Source organism: Mytilus edulis, chromosome 2 (genome assembly GCF_963676685.1).
Source record: "Mytilus edulis chromosome 2, xbMytEdul2.2, whole genome shotgun sequence".
NCBI lineage: Eukaryota > Metazoa > Mollusca > Bivalvia > Mytilida > Mytilidae > Mytilus > Mytilus edulis.
Genome location: NC_092345.1, coordinates 103218295 through 103235243, shown reverse-complemented (window position 1 = coordinate 103235243; position 16949 = coordinate 103218295). Strand labels below are relative to the sequence as shown.

At 31.5% G+C, this 16949-nt stretch overlaps 1 protein-coding gene across 1 annotated transcript in view; it reads right to left on the bottom strand.

Annotated features, from left to right (window-relative positions):
* The window catches only part of LOC139511138 (uncharacterized), a 38309-nt gene extending 24517 nt beyond the window's left edge, over positions 1–13792 (bottom strand). Inside the window, exon 1 of the mRNA XM_071297711.1 lies at positions 13671–13792. Within this exon, the coding sequence (XP_071153812.1) occupies positions 13671–13727 (57 nt within the window). The 5' untranslated portion in view covers positions 13728–13792. The remainder of the gene's footprint in view (positions 1–13670) is intronic.
* Positions 13793–16949: the final 3157 nt, after the last annotated feature.

Below are 16949 nucleotides of genomic sequence, written 5' to 3'. Positions count from 1 at the left end.
CCTAACATTATATAGATATCATTATGGGGAAATACTATAATTCAATCTTTGTCAAAAAAGTTAAATATGTAGGTTCCAATTAAATTTTTTCCCTAAGCATGTGACATAAGTTTAAAGTTTCTGGAATAAAGTGGTGTCTATGATGTTCAGTTTTTGTGTTTTTGCGTATGTATGTTTGTGCTAGGGTGTGTGACACTTCTTTCGTATATTTGACTTTAGGGATCGAGTAGTCACTAATGCAGATTAATTAAGACAGCACGTCTGCTTCATTTGAGTTCTGACATTGTATACACCATATTAAAAAGCAACAAATGATTCTACAAGTAGCAGTATCCGTGCTGTTGGAGATTATATGATGCATACCACAACTTGAAATAGTGTATTCTTGGCAGCAGAATTAAAAATGTGTAACAGTTATTTACCAGCATATTGTACCCCAAATTAATAGTAGTCAAAAAACTTTTTTAAAATTATTACCAGAATACGGCTTTAAAAGAGAACCATTACGAGATATAAAGAAGATGATCATGTTTGATTTTAGAGTAATGTGTTTTATTACACCAAGAAACTTAATGATGATGACTTTATATATAAACGACATTGCACACCCATGATAGGCTTGCTCGGTAAACTGAAAAAAAACCCAAATATGACCTACATCAACCAGTGACAACCACTATATTACAGTCAGACTTCCGACTTGAACCAGCATATAATGAATGTGGCATATTTTAACATTATGGTGAGCTTTAACAGTAACTACATTTGTACTCAAGACCATTAAGTTCAACCTTTTCAGAACAGCTAAGTTTTATAACTAAGATTTGATTCAGATAACTAACTTCTGATAAAAGTTATTTGCTATGATATTACTTGTTTATGAATATTCTACCAATTTTTCTTATATATGTAACAGGATCAAGGACATTATCTAGAGATTATTGGTGTGTAAACTGAGTCGATTAACTCACCAACTCAATATTCGGACTTATTTATGAAAACTTAGTGACTCAGCGTTTATTACCTTAAAGAAATCTCGTTTTATACTTATATATATGTAATGTAGTATCCAACCCAAACATTCGATTTTTATTTCTTTTAATTTCATTTTTCTTTGAACCTCAATAAGATTTATTTATTTATACTGTTTGTATATATATTTGTTTAAACTGGTCACTTTACTATCTCTGACCTTGTCAGTACACCATTGCGTATGGCTGACTGCTGAATGAATTGACCGATATTGAATTTTGACGAGTATGTTTAGTTAAAATATGTATCTGTTATCTATTCTATATAACAGAGGTTTACATATTTCATTATAATGTCAGCCCTTATTTGAATAAAGAAGTATGTCCTATTCCCCTAAAATTAATTTAACACAACGGTAATTTTCAAAAAGTCTTACAATCTCAATATGTGAAAATAATACATATGAAATGAAATAAGTTTAAGAAAGGTATGATTTCAACAATGTTAACCTGTCTTTGTGGTGTTTGTGTTTTACATGATTATTTTCTTTGTAAAAGAGAGGCGAAAGTTACAAAAGGAATGTCCAGACTCACAACAAAAAAACACGAAAAGCTGCAAAAAAGCTAACAACACTCTATAAACTACAACATAGAAACTAAAATATGAGCAACAGGAACCCTACCAAACACTGGATGATATCATATGGTCCGGAAGGGTAAGCATATCCTGTTCAACATGTTCCATCCAGCTTGTTGCTTATGTGGGAACAATTAGGTGATTCAAGAGAGGCAAAATATACCAAAAAAGGACAGCTTGTTGTTCGGTATGAACCAAGGCTCCGTGTTGAAGACCGTACTTTGACCTATAATGGTTTTCCTTTATAAATTGTGACTTGGATGGAGAATTGTCTTATTGGCACTCATACCACATCTTCTTATATCTATCATAGGTCTGACGATGCCATGGCAAAAAAAAAACCAAACGAAAAACGAAAAACAATGAAAGAATAGTTAACATTCTACAAAACACAATATCGGAAATAAAGACCGAACAACACCATGGTTTTTTGTCTACTATTAATTTGGTTTTATTTCAGTATTTGAATCTGACACGATGTATTTTTTTTTTTTTTTTTTTTTTTTTTTTTTTTTTTTTTTTATGTTTTATGTTATTGTCATTGATATGTTTTAATTACCATGTGTATGTACAGCGCCTTAGAGTAATTTTTATTTTTTTTATATAGGGCGCTTTATAAATTTTCATTATTATTATTATTAACACGGACCCCACTAAAACTGTTGCTTCTGAAGGGTAAGAAGATCCTGCTCTACATATGGTTCCTTTCATGTTGCTCATATAAATACAAAACCGGTGATACATTTAATTAGGTTAGTCACATTCAAGAAAACGTGGATGAACGTAATCTATGTATTTTTTTGTTGTTTTTAAGTGTTATATTATTTTATTTGAATTTTACATTTGTTAGAGATACATAAAGTACCGGTACCTTATCCCGGCCTCGTTAACGTTAGTATATAGCATTTCAGTGATAAGGTTAGTGCTTGTTATCGCACCGCGGGTAAAATGTCACGTTGTGATTGGTTTATCGCCGTCACGTGGTTACCCCCTACGGACAATAGAGGGCCTCACCCCCTAAGAATTTTCCTAACCGTCTATGGATCCGTAGGGGGTCAGTAGCGAACCATATAACTTATATAAGTGCACAATATATAAAGTAATAATTTAATTTTGGATGTAATGCGTCTTCTGATTGGTTGACGTTGTTATGTTAATCAGCTCATAAATATAATTTTGTTATGTGACCGTGATGTCATCAACGTTTTTTTCATGGTTTACTCCGGTTTTAAAATGGAATTAAGAATTAACTTATAAGAAATGACTGTAATATTTTTTCTGCCTATTCGAAATAACATAAAAAAAATGTGGTGCACGCTGGTTATTCAGTGTGCACTCCATTTTTTGAAATCCTATTGGTTTTTCATAATATCTATTTAAGAGGGAGATGTAAATGTCTTTGGAAGAAATGTTTTTAAATGATACCATTTTTCCTTTTCTATCTTTAAATTTATATTCGGAGTCAATAGCAACTTTTGTTTTAATTGATTCCTCTTTAGTTAGCTCTTGTAACACCGCCGCTACAAGAGTTAAGGTTAGTTCTGAACTTTTAAACTATGAACCTGGGGGACTAAATTGTCTTGTATTAATGTGTGTGGCTTAAAATCTAAATTGATTATTCCCAAATTCATTGAAACTATTCAAAAATACGAATTTCTGGTATGTATTGAATCAAAAATGATGAATTTAATATGCTATCTTTGCCCGATGGGTATCTTTCTTTTTCAAAATGTAGAAAAAATTTCAAGAAAAAATCTGGTGGCATCTCGGTCATTTATAGTAAATTAATAGAAAGAAATATCAAGTTCATCAAAACCGACTGTGATTTTGTTCAATGGATGCAACTAAAAAATATTTCAAACCAATCAAACATGTCTATCGGATGTGCTTGAGGTCGGCATGGTGGGATACAGGACACATCGTATAAGTTCTATTACCTTTCTGTTTGTGATATTTTTGATTAAACTGGTAATATTTTATCTATTTCGTAATATGTGCACTTTGGCATGTCACTTAGCATTGTCTCTCGGTGCCTCTTGCAGTTGTGTCACTTTAAATAGTACTGACTCCTCTGCACCAGGCACGAGGATGACATACCAGTTATGTGCAACTTCTTACAATATCTTACCATATCATTAATGCCCCGATACACATTTTAAAATATGCACCCACCATGCCATATAGCACCGTCCCTTGGTGCCTCCTGCAGTTCAGCTAGATATATTTAGCCTACTCACAGTACTCTATTTTGCTACTTTCTAGAGGTGTGCCTTAGACGAAGGTTTTATATGTACTCCTATATATATATATATATATACTATATGATTACCAAAATTTAATTTCATTAAAGATTCCACTAAAAAGATGTTCAAAAGATAGATCTAAAATGCGTCCAAACACTCAGGGGTATAAATTAGTAGAGTTTTGTAAGAGAAATAATTTGTATATTACAGGGGGTAGGACTGGATCGGATAAGGGTATAGGTAAGGCTACTACGAAAGACAACAGTTTAATTGACTACATTTTTGTATTTTATTGTCTCGTCAAATCTTTTTAAGCATATTGAAGAGTATGAGATTATTCCTTTTGATGCATTATTCTCAGATGTACATAACCGCTTTCATGTCAAACTCACAACAGAGGTCACAACTATAGAAAAAGAAAAAAGTTCACATAAAAGGAAGTCAATGAAATGGATTGAAAAGGATAAACACAAGTTCATCGAAAATATAAGAAAGAACGAGGAAAAAGTTCTTGATTTGTGTAACGAAATAGAATCCTTCAAAAAAGATAATCATGATATAAACAGAGTTATAACTAGTTTAACAATTTTTACTCGCAGGCAGCTAAGGATTCTTTTGGAACCTTTCTTAATAAAATTCCGATTAAGAAAAACTCATGGGGCCAAAAATAGGAATAAACCATGGTTTAATAAATCATGTAAGCTGAAAAGAAAACAATTTCACTCGGCAAAATATAAATATAATAAACAGAAAAGTATAAATAATAAGAAGTCACTGAAAAAAGCAAGTAAGGAATACAAAAAAGAAATAAACAAATGTTTTCAAAATTATCAGTTGAAGACAGAAAAAGAGCTTCGTAATATATCAACAAATATAAACCCGAAAGAATTTTAGAAAATTAAAAATAGATTTTCTCCGAAACAAAAAAAGGAAAGTCCAATTTCACTAGAAATAATGTATGCACATTTTAAGAAGCTTAACGAAAGTGTGGCAAATGAGGAGGAAGAGTTTCAAATACCTAACCTAGAATTAAATGAGTTCGACGAAATTTTAAATGGGCCTATTACCGAGGAAGAAATTTTCAAAGTCATTATAAATTAAAAAAATAACAAAGCCGCTGGATATGATGGAATAAGAAACGAGTTTATTAAAAAGTCCATGTCTGTATGTTTGAAATTTTAAAATTGTTTGTACATACATTGAACGACAAATATATGTGACGTATACTTTTGATTTTTTTAACCCTGTATGCTAACATTGCCCATGTGAAATTTTAAAATTGGTATATACATTGAACGACAAATATATGTGACGCATACAATTTTCTGACGCCAGACACGCAAATCAATGAATGTGTTTGTAGTTTTTGTGTTCTGTTAAATTGTTCCTTTTAAAATTGTTACATGATTATGACTCCTGTACCAATATTTTGACTATTTTATTTATTATGTCTTTTTAGTTCACGCATCATTGTAAATATAACGGAATTTGATGAGACTGTCATCAAAGGGAGAGGTTTGGCGCTATAAAACCAGGTTAAATTGTTCCTTTTAAAATTGTTACATGATTATGACTCCTGTACCAATATTTTGACTATTTTATTTATTATGTCTTTTTAGTTCACGCATCATTGTAAATATAACGGAATTTGATGAGACTGTCATCAAAGGGAGAGGTTTGGCGCTATAAAACCAGGTTTTATCCACCATTTTCTACATTTGAAAATGCCTGTACCAAGTCAGGAATATGACAGTTCTTGTCCGTTCGTTTTTTATGTTTTTGTCATTTGATTTTGCCATGTAATTAATATGGTCTTTCCAATTAGATTTTCCTCTGAGTTCAGTATTTTTGTGATTTTACTTTTTACCTCTTTACGTGAAATTGTTCAATTTTGTATTCGACACAGGGATTATACCCGAAATCTGGTCAATTGGAATAATTAATTCCATTTATAAAAATAAGGGAGCCCTTAAAGATCCAGACTCGTATCGATGTATTACACTGGTATCATGTTTAGATAAAGTATTTACAGCTATACTAAATAACAGACTAGACAAGTTTGAACACGAAGTAGAATTACTTTCAAAATGCCAAGCGGGATTTAGGAAAGGTCACTCCACACTTAATAATATATTTAGTTTATAATGTTTGATTCAACTTTATTTACTCTCTGGAAAGCGTTTATTCTGTACATTTGTAGATTTCAAGAAAGCCTTTGATACTATGTGGAGGGTAGGACTGTGGCAAAAGCTTATTTCTAGTAACATAACAGGCAAAATATTTAACTCTATTCATAACCTCTATTCTAATGTCAAATCATGTGTAAGACATAACTCGAGTTGTTCAAATGTCTTTCCGTGCGAAGATGGAGTTAGGCAAGGTGAACACTTATCGACCTTTCCTTTTTCTCTTTTCCTTAATGATCTTGAAAGCTATTTTATTCAGCATGGTATAACAGGTTTAGAAAAGGTAAATGAATACTGCCTAAATGAACTAGGCATGTATATTCGAATTTTCTTGTTATTATATGCTGATGATACAATATTATTGGCAGAATCAGCTAACGATTTACAAATAATGTTAAACAAGTTTGATGAATACTGTACTGACTGGAAACTAAATGTAAACATTGATAGGAAAAAGTAATGGTGTTTGAGAAGGCGAAGCGTAAAAGAAATATGAGATTCATGCTAAGGGGCGAGGAGTTACAGCTCACCGACAGTTATAATTACCTGGGATTATTAATAAGATACAATTGTAATTTTAATTTTTCAAAGAAAAAACTTGTTGAACAATCACAAAAAGCACTGTATGCATTATACTATAAGTAAAGAAATGTAAACATCCCTTCAGATCTGCAGTTTTGACTATTTGATTGTATGGTCGCTCCAATCTTACTTTATAGGTCGGAAATATGGGGTCATGAAAATGTTGACATGATTGAAAAGGTGCACTTTAGTTTCCTAAAAAGAGTCTTGAATATAAGATTAACAACACCAACTTATATGGTCTATGGGGAAACTGGCAGATTTCCATTAAAAATTAATATCAAAACTAAATTACTATGCTTTTGGTCAAGGTTAGTGCAAAGCGGTAGTAACAAATTATCTGGGATTTTGTATCAGTTAATGTATAACTTACATAACTCAGGCCAATACTCATTTAAATGGTTATCTTCCCTAAAACAAATTTTAGATGATACAGGATTTTCTTTTGTCTGGAATGCGCAGGGTGATATCAAAAGTTCGGATATTAAAAAAGAAACAAAACAGAGATTGGTTGACCAATTCGGACAGAGTCTATCTGCTGATATGACAAACTCATCTAGAGGTGTGTTTTATGCTTCATACAAAACAGTGTCCTTACTTTTCCATTGTGACGTCAGATATTTTTTACGACGACGTCAAAATTTACGGGAACTTTTGTGGGGATAGTTTAGTACTTTTTAACAAATGCCATCGACAATTATGAATCATTTTATAGTACAACAAACATGGAGTAATAATTAGAGGGTTATAATTGCCTGTGTACAAATAATCAACGATCTTATAACAATGTTGAATAGATGACCGTGGTCATAAATAAGAACAATGTCTATTTATTCACACATGTCTTTAATATAGAACAATGACCACGGTCATCTGTAATGAAACATAAAACATTATTAGCAATAATAGGCACAGTTCAGTCCATAGCTACATGTATAAGTAGCAAATGTACATAGGCAATTATAAACCTCTAATAATGATCATATAACATTTCCAAATTTTCAATGTTTCAAAATGTCTCTATAGGAAATAGTAACATAAATAAATATGGGGGTAGTGATGTTATTGTTGCCTGGGCAATTATGGTGTATTTGTTGGATTCATTATTTAACTTTTATATAAAGTTTTTGACTGTTTTAGTTATTTTATTTGTTAATTTGCCATACATAAAACAATTGTCGGATGTATATGATAAAGCGATTAATACATGGCCGATATGGAAAAGGCCATGTATTAATCTCTATTTATCATTTTAAGCCCGCCAGCATGGTAATTTTTACTTATTATATCTCTTTCTGGTTTATTATTCCATATAAAATTATATATTATTTTTTTTTAATTTTGCTAGGTATTCTTTATCAATTTCGGTTACAGATGCAAAATAAGTGATATTTGGTAAGATTAATGATTTAACAAGAGTTATCTTACCTAACATAGTTAAATTTCTTTTATTCCAGTTTTTAATTATTTTTTCAGATTTTTCGTATTGTCGTTGCAAGTTTAATTTTTTACACTCATTTTTATTAAGTCCAAAGTATATTATCAAAATTTTTATAGGTTCTTGTGTAAACTAAATGTTTTCAACCTTATCTTTGCAGAACTTTAAATTGCCGAGCCATATTCCTTCTGTTTTATTTTGGTTAAGCTTTAGGCCTGAAAGTGATCCAAATATTTCTATAATATTCAATGTTAATGACACTTTTAAATTTAAATTTTGAATTTAAAAATAAAGTAGTGTCGTCTGCAAGCTGGCTTAATTTTAAGGTATGGGTTCTATTATCTAGTTTACTTTGAAAACCTAAAATTTCAACAGCAACAACGAAAATTATAGAACTCGCGGAACAACCTTGACGGATTCTGCGCTCAATGCTGAAGGGTCTTGAAATCCAGCCGTTTAATATGCAACCCTTTATATCTGTGTATAAAGTATTTATCCACCTCACAAGAGATTTCTGAAAGCCAAATTTCTTTATAGAACAATACATAAATTCCCATTCTAGCGAGTCAAATGCCTTTGTGAAGTCTAAAACTAGGATTACTCCATCTGCATTGAATCTTTCCGAATAATCTATAATATCTTGGATTTGTCTAATATTAAATCCAATATATCTGTTTCTTAAATAACCGTATCACTATGAATGATTTTATGCAATTGGTTTTAATTTAAGTCTTTGTGCAAGAGAGTATGCTATAATTCTGGTATCTACATTTAATAAGATAATTGGTCTATAATTATCTAAATTTGATGGGTAATTTTGCTTGTAGATGAGGATAATTAATCCTAGTTTTTGAGAATTTGTCAATTCTTTTTTTCCCATAGCAATGATTAAAGACATCTTGGTTACATCTTCTGACATCAGACTCGGACTTCTCTTGAACTGAATTTTAATGTGCGTATTGTTATGCGTTTACTTTTCTACATTGGTTAGAGGTATAGGGGGAGGGTTGAGATCTCACAAACATGTTTAACCCCGCCGCATTTTTGCGCCTGTCCCAAGTCAGGAGCCTCTGGCCTTTGTTAGTCTTGTATTATTTTAATTTTAGTTTCTTGTGTACAATTTGGAAATTAGTATGGCGCTCATTATCACTGGACTAGTATATATTTGTTTAGGGGCCAGCTGAAGGACGCCTCCGGGTGCGGGAATTTTTCGCTACATTGAAGACCTGTTGGTGACCCTCTGCTGTTGTTTTTTATTTGGTCGGGTTGTTGTCTCTTTGACACATTCCCCATTTCCATTCTCAATTTTATCTACAGCAAAGTTTTGTGAGTTGGACCAGAAAGCTCTATAAAATTTAATTGGGAGACCATCAATACCCGATGTTTTATTAAGTTTCATTTTAAAGACATATTTTGTACATTCCTATATTGTCAGGTTGTCGTCAATTTCATTGCCTTCATGTGTAGCTAGTTTTTAATTTATTTTAGTTTTTTCAATATAATATCAATTTTTCTTAATTCAGGGTTAGTTGACTTATAGAAATTGATTACTAATTTCTCCCCGTTTCGAATATTTTGCCTTTAATCTTCTGTTATTTCTCCTTTACTGTCCCGAATAGCAGTAATGTTTTTCCTCGTTGTCTGGATTTTTCTAATCCCAAAAAATATTTTGTATTTTTTTCGCACCCTTCTATCCATTCTACTCGTCATCTTATTTGTGCCCCTTTTATTTTATCTGAATATAGAATTTGTAGCGTTTCTTCTGTTTTATTTATTGAATCTATTATGTTTGGGACATTATTATTTTTTCCATCAAGGTTGTTATCACGAATTTCATTCAACAGTTTAAGTTTTTGTTCTAATTTTTCAATTTCATCTTTTATATGTTTAGCTTTTAATTTACAATGTTCTATAGTTTTCTCTCTTACTTCTATTCTAAAGAGATCCCACACAATTGCTAGGCTTTTTTATTTCTTAATTTTTCATATTTATCTATTAAAGTGTTCATATCACCTCCTATGATAATTATACCAAGGCTATATTTTTCAATGACACTTAAAGCTTTTTTAAATAATGTTTTTCTATCTTTACATGTGTTTGGGGCATAAAGGTTTACAAAAGTAAATATATTTTTTATCTATTTCTGTGTTGATTAAAACAATTCTTCCGTCTTAATCTACATATTTATCTATGATATCACGCTTAATTTTTTGGTTGATATAACTCGAAAAGCCTTTTTCAACTGAATTTTATAATTGTTCTTATGTTGTACTGTTACACTACTGTCCCAGGTTGGGAGAGGGTTTTGGTGCCCGCTTACATTTATATCCCCGCCATATTTTGCATGTGCTAGTCCCAAGGAGCCTGTAGTTCAGCGGGTGTCGTTAATTGCTGTGTTATATATTTGTTTTCCGTCCATTATTTTGTACATACATTAGGCCGCTAGTTTTCTCGTTTTACATTTAGGGGCCTTTTATACCTGACTATGCAGTGTGGGCTTTGTTCATTGTTGAAGGCCGTACTGTGACTTACAGTTGTTAATTTTTGTGTCATTTGGTATCTTTGTAATTAGTGATGTAAATTTACTTCGCTGTCCTGCTCAAGCAGATGCCATTCAAATATTTGTCTACCATTAAATAAATAACACATAGCTGGGATAATACCGACTGTGCGATGGCTGTGTAGCCTGTCAGGGTCGTTAAACGCTTCCAGTAGTAGGGTGACCGAGCAGATTGTTACCCAGAGATAAAATTAGCAACTGAGGCGAACCCAAGGCTGGCAATATTTTTTCGAGGGATACCAATCGGCTCTATCGTCCTCTCAGCAATGTGTTATTTAATTCATTATATACTGAATGTCCTATCGTTATTGTCTTTTATTGTTAAAATTTAATTACATAACAACGTTACAGTTATTAGAAAAATCAACAGAAGTTAAACAAGATGTTTTATTTTCATTATTTTGAGTGTATGAAAAAGTTCTTAGCCAAAATATAAAACTTGAGCATTGTCTTTAATTATTTGATGTTAATTCAATTCATTGTCCTTGTTCTATCATGGTAGTCCTTTATAGTTGAAATTTAAATTCAAAGTTTTTTTTACTATATACAAATACAAATATACAAATATTTTATTAGCACAAACTCATCAGCAATAAAATGGTTAAGGCTCATGGTATATCAATTACATAGTTGGTCAAACATAATAAGTATTGCAAATAATGACTATATTAATATGTAATATTATAAACAATCATTATGATTATGAATTAGACATATTGGACAATTTTATAGAGTTTGTTCTGCTTTACGCAGGTTAAGACTGTCTGAAATGAAAGAGGAGGTAAATTTTAGGGTTGTGTATTAATTATTATTTAATAAAAAGATTATATTATTTTCATGTTTTTGAAATTTTGTAGGATCAACGATTACATTTGAAACCTTTTGGTAAAATATGTCCCTTTTAGGTGAGTATTTTTCACAATGTAAAAGAAAATATTTTTCATTTTCAATTTGACCAGAATTACATACAGACAGTATCTCTCATTTCTGGGAATATTTAGATGTATATATGTCACGTTATGTACGGGTATTAGAAAAACTAGCAGAAGTGAAGCAAGATGATGTTTTTAGTCTATGAAAAAGTTCTGAGCCAAAACATAGAACTTGAGGTCTCTTTACTCATTTGATGTAAATTCAATTTAATGTCTTTTAAATTATCCATTTTTGATTGGCCCGCAGGATAGGGTGACATTAAAAAATTGTTTCCCACTCAGCCATGGGATAAAGTAAATATCTCCCTCGTATTAGCCCATCAAAATCTAGCATTTTAATGAGAAGTATCATAATATGCAATGACGACACGTAACCATATCAATTCATCTATGATTTGCATACGACTTCATACAAGACACAGCATGACTATCGTATTTTGCCGTATTTGTCAAAACCTAAAGGCTTTGCGTTCGTTTAAAAATTGCATCTTAAGGAGCACACAAAATAAAAAAAAAATATAGCATGTAATATCAGAATGTGACAACCTGCTAAAAACTATGCTTATACTACATGTATGCGCATTTATCAACTCTAAATGGTAGGGTAAGGAGGGGTGCGGACTCATTTACGTTTACACAACATCTCCCTTTATTCACCCTGATACAAATAAAATAAATAGTTTCAGAACAATAAAAATTGTCTACAGTCAAGATCTTGTTAGTCTTTAGTTCATGTCTGTCATATTGTATTTTTCTAAATGAGGCCGTCCCGTTTTCTCGTTTAAAATGAATCACATTTGATGTCGGTGCCATTACTAGCCGACAATACGCTATCATGGGATTTTCTTCATGTAATTGGGGATGCTTCAGTGATTCCCTATATAATCAACCATTTATTCCCCAGAAAAGGGGGTGGGCTCTGCCATATGTCTCAAGTCAAGAGCCTGTAATTCAGTGGTTATCGTTTGTTGCTATCTAATATATTCGTTTTTTTATTTTGCACTTAAATAAGAACCTTAGTTTCATCGTTTGAATTGTTTTACATTTGTCATTTTGGGGCCTTTTATAGCTGACTATGCTGTATGGGCTTTGCTCATTGTTGAAGGCCGTACGGTGACATATAGCTGGTAATGTTTGTGTCATTTGGTCTCTTGTGCAGAGTTGTATCAATGGCAATCATACCACGTCTTCTTACTTTTATAAAGAAACTGAAAAGTAAAATTTGGTCAATACGATTTTCCATAAAACGTTCAACACATGGTTTGTGTCGCAAAGAGTATATGGGCACTTAACTATATTAATTTAAGGATGTACACCTCTGAGGAGCCAAACATTTTTAGAATTAACGTTTTTTTCTTAACCTGATTTTTGGGTTTATAAGACTGTAACACAATAATTGGTGTAGAAAAAAATCACATGGTGGTGCACTTCCTTTTTTGCTACGGCCCTTTGAAAATGCCCAATTTTGATGATCTTCCCATTTTTCATCGATTTTTACCTATTTTTGGGCTATTATCGTGAAAAAAATCACAGTTCCACAATTAATTTTTTTTAATACTTTCTATAAAGATGAAGTGGACCAATCTGAATAAATTTTACTTAAAAAAAACTATAGGTAGGTGTTAATATAAGAAAGTTTTATCATATTTTGATGCTTTTTTCTGTAAAATTTGGCATGCTATCAATTTTCTATTTTTTTTATTTTCCTCAGTTTTAAGAACAAAATGCATATTATTTCAACTTTTTTGTTATAAATGATTGAAAAAATTCATATCTAAGAAATTTGAAAAGACCAAAATGATATGGGATGTACATGATTCTTGTACAATCATTTTTTGTATCCCTCACCCATTTTCTCAAAACTTTGGCTAATAATACTGACTTGATTGGTCGTAAAATTTGAAAACTAGATTACTCAAAACCGTTCATTGTTGATACACAATTTTTTCACAGAGCTATGTTTGATTATAATATTTTTTAAGATTAATTGATATTTTCCACTTGTATCACATGTTTTGAAAATATTTCAAGAACAAGATTTCAAGGAGACTGAGCGAGGCTTAAAAGTCAGAAGAATACTTATCTTAATATGCATGTGCACGAAACATGTAATTTACTTACATTACTAAAAGACAAAGCGACTAATAGGTAAAGCCAAATATTTAGATCCGACATCATCAAATAGGTCTACAATACAGATCGGTGTTGAGATTACATATAGTATGTTGACGTTTGTTATGTAACGACGACAGAAGTTATCTGATGATAAAGTATGAAGTCTATATCGTTTATATTGTGGTCATAATCAAGAAATTTTAATTTACAATATCACACGTTATCAAATTGTCATTAGGAACTGATTTTTTTGTTATTCTGGAGTATAGTTTATGCAATCCTCGTGCGATTTCTTTCTTTCTTTATTTAATACATGTAGCAATATAACAAAACCAACAGAGACATGTTTCCTCGACTAGAGCTCCGTTCAGATTCACACCAGTATAGTTATTCAGTTTCAATTGTTGCAGAATGGGATATTGATTAGGAACAAAGACAATTGTTTGTTCCGAAGAAATGTAGAATTTTGTCTGAAATTGTTCCTTTTTGACTGCTTTTTAGCTCAACTGGTCCGAAGGGCCAAGTGGGCTTTTCCAATCATTTTTTGTCCGGCGTCCGTCGTCGTCGTCCGTCGTCGTTAACTTTTACAAAAATCTTCTCCTCTAAAACTACTGGGCCAAATTAAACCAAACTTGGCCACAATCATCATTGGGGTATTTAGTTTAAAAAATGTGTCCGGTGACCCGGCCAACCAACAAAGAAGGCCGCCATGGCTAAAAATAGAACATAGGAGTAAAATGCAGTTTTTGGCTTATAACTCAAAAACCAAAGCATTTAGAGCAAATCTGACAGATGTTAAATTGTTTATCAGGTGAAGATCTATCTGCCCTGAAATTTTCAGATGAATCGGACAATCCTTTGTTGGGTTGCTGCCCCCTAATTGGTAATTTTAAGTAAATTTTGCTGTTTTTGGTTATTATCTAGATAAAGAAAAACTGTAAACAGCAATAATGTTCAGCAAAGTAAGATTTACAAATAAGTCAACTTGACCGAAATGGTCAATTGACTCCCTAAGGAGTTATTGTCCTTTATAGTCAATTTTTAACAATTTTCATAAAATCTGTAAATTTTTACTAACATTTTCCACTGAAACTACTGGGCCAAGTTCATTATAGATAGAGATAATTGTAAGCAGCAAGAATGTTCAGTAAAGTAAGATGTACAAACGCATCACCATCACCAAAACACAATTTCGTCATGAATTCATCTGCTTCCTTTGTTTAATATTCACATAGACCAAGCTGAGCGACACAGGCTCTTTAGAGCTTCTAGTTATTATTACGACTATCGTTTTGTTTTCTTAAGAAAGTACTTGTGTTGTGTTGTGTTGTATTTTTTTTTAACTTCTCTACCTGTTCCAAGTCAAAAATCTCATCAGCAGTTGTATAGTGTTACATCAAAATATTGCTTTGTTTTCAATTTTCCTTATAAAATAAGCTACGGCAGACATTTTATTTTTTTGTTTCCTTATTCACTACATAATTTTATATCTACAAACTTTCAGGATGTTCACTTCTTAAAAGAGGGACGAAAGATACCAAAGGGACAGTCAAACTCATAAATCTAAAACAAACTGACAACGCCATGGCTAAAAATGAAAAAAGACAAACAGAAAAACAATAGTACACATGACACAACATAGAAAACTAAAGAATAAACAACACGAACCCCAAAGGTACATTTCTAATCGAAACAAAAACTCATATCTTTTCTTTTCAATGATCATTCACTGCAATAATTAGTGCTGTTTTTGAATTGCGAACAAATTGTTCCTCTAATGATCAAAATTATATCTTAAATTTGTTGTAATGTCGCAGTTTGTTTTGGATACTCTTTTGCCATGTTGGTAACAAAAAATTAAATGTGTGATGTCATGAATTTTTGGGCACAGTTTTATCTTATATTCCACAGCCGTACTTCAACAATGATTGTTCTAATCACAAGAAGAGCTCTTACTGATAACTCTTAGCTCATCTTTTATTATAAACACTTGATAAAACCTGATAACAAACAACTACTCTCTTTTTTTTTTTTTAAAGTAACAGGACATTTTATCAAAATTTCAAAACTACAAGTAGAGATTTTAGCGCCACCTTTATAAAATATTTTTTTAAACAGTAATTGGGTTGGTTACTAATAAATGGAAAGAATGGTGTATTCAGATCAACAAAGGTATAAAAGGAAAAGGAAATCAGAAAGAAACAGTTCTCACGGCAATTATATGATTAATTTGGTAAAAAGAATATCTACACATTTTAATAAGCGAGAAAGGATAGCAAGCGTTGAATTAAGAAACGGATATTTTATATCTCTGTTTTTTTCTTGTGCTAAGAAATTAGACAGCAACCTAACGAACAGCTGTTTAGTATCATCATAAAATTGCCAATAATACAACTCGCTTTCCAAGACTGTATGTCATTAATGTATGCAACTAGTAATCATAAGGCCTCCAACGTAAATCCTTGGCCCATGCCGCATAACAAAAAGTAAAATCACAAAAATACTGAACTTAGAGGAAAATCAATTCGGAAAGTCCATAATCGCATGGCAAAATCAAATAACAAAACGTATCAAAAACGAATGGACAAGAACTGTCATATTCCTGACTTGGTACAGGCATTTTCAAATGTAGAAAATGGTGGATTAAACCTGGTTCTATAGCGCTAACCCTCTCACTTTAATGACAGTCTCATCAAATTTCTATATTTACATTGATGCGTTAAATAAACAGACACAATAAATAAAATAGTCAAAATATGGGTACATCAGTCATCATCGTATAACAATTTTAAAAGGAACAATTTAACAGAACACAAAAACATCTACTATCTACGAACACATTCATTGATTTGAGTGTCTGACATCAGAAAATTTTATACGTCACATAAATTTGTCGTTCAATTTGCATACAAACGATTTTAAAATTTTACATAGGCAATGTTAGCATACAGGGTAAAAAAATCAAAAGTATGTAAGAATAAATTTCAGAAATAGACCGAGATTTAAACTAGTCCAAAAGTTATATATAGAATTTAAAAGCTATATAGGGTTATACAATGACCATTGTAAAACCATTAAAAAAAAGAATACGGCTTGATGTTTAAATGAAACAATAAACGAAAAAAATAATTTGAACTCAGAAACAAATGAAAAAAAAAACCAACCATCGCACTTTAGCGTAGACCATCGCACTTTAGCGTGACAATGTATTATGTATATAAGTATATTAGAACAACATGCATATGAATTCACAAAATTGGAAAACTTTAATTTAAAGTTGTTGGT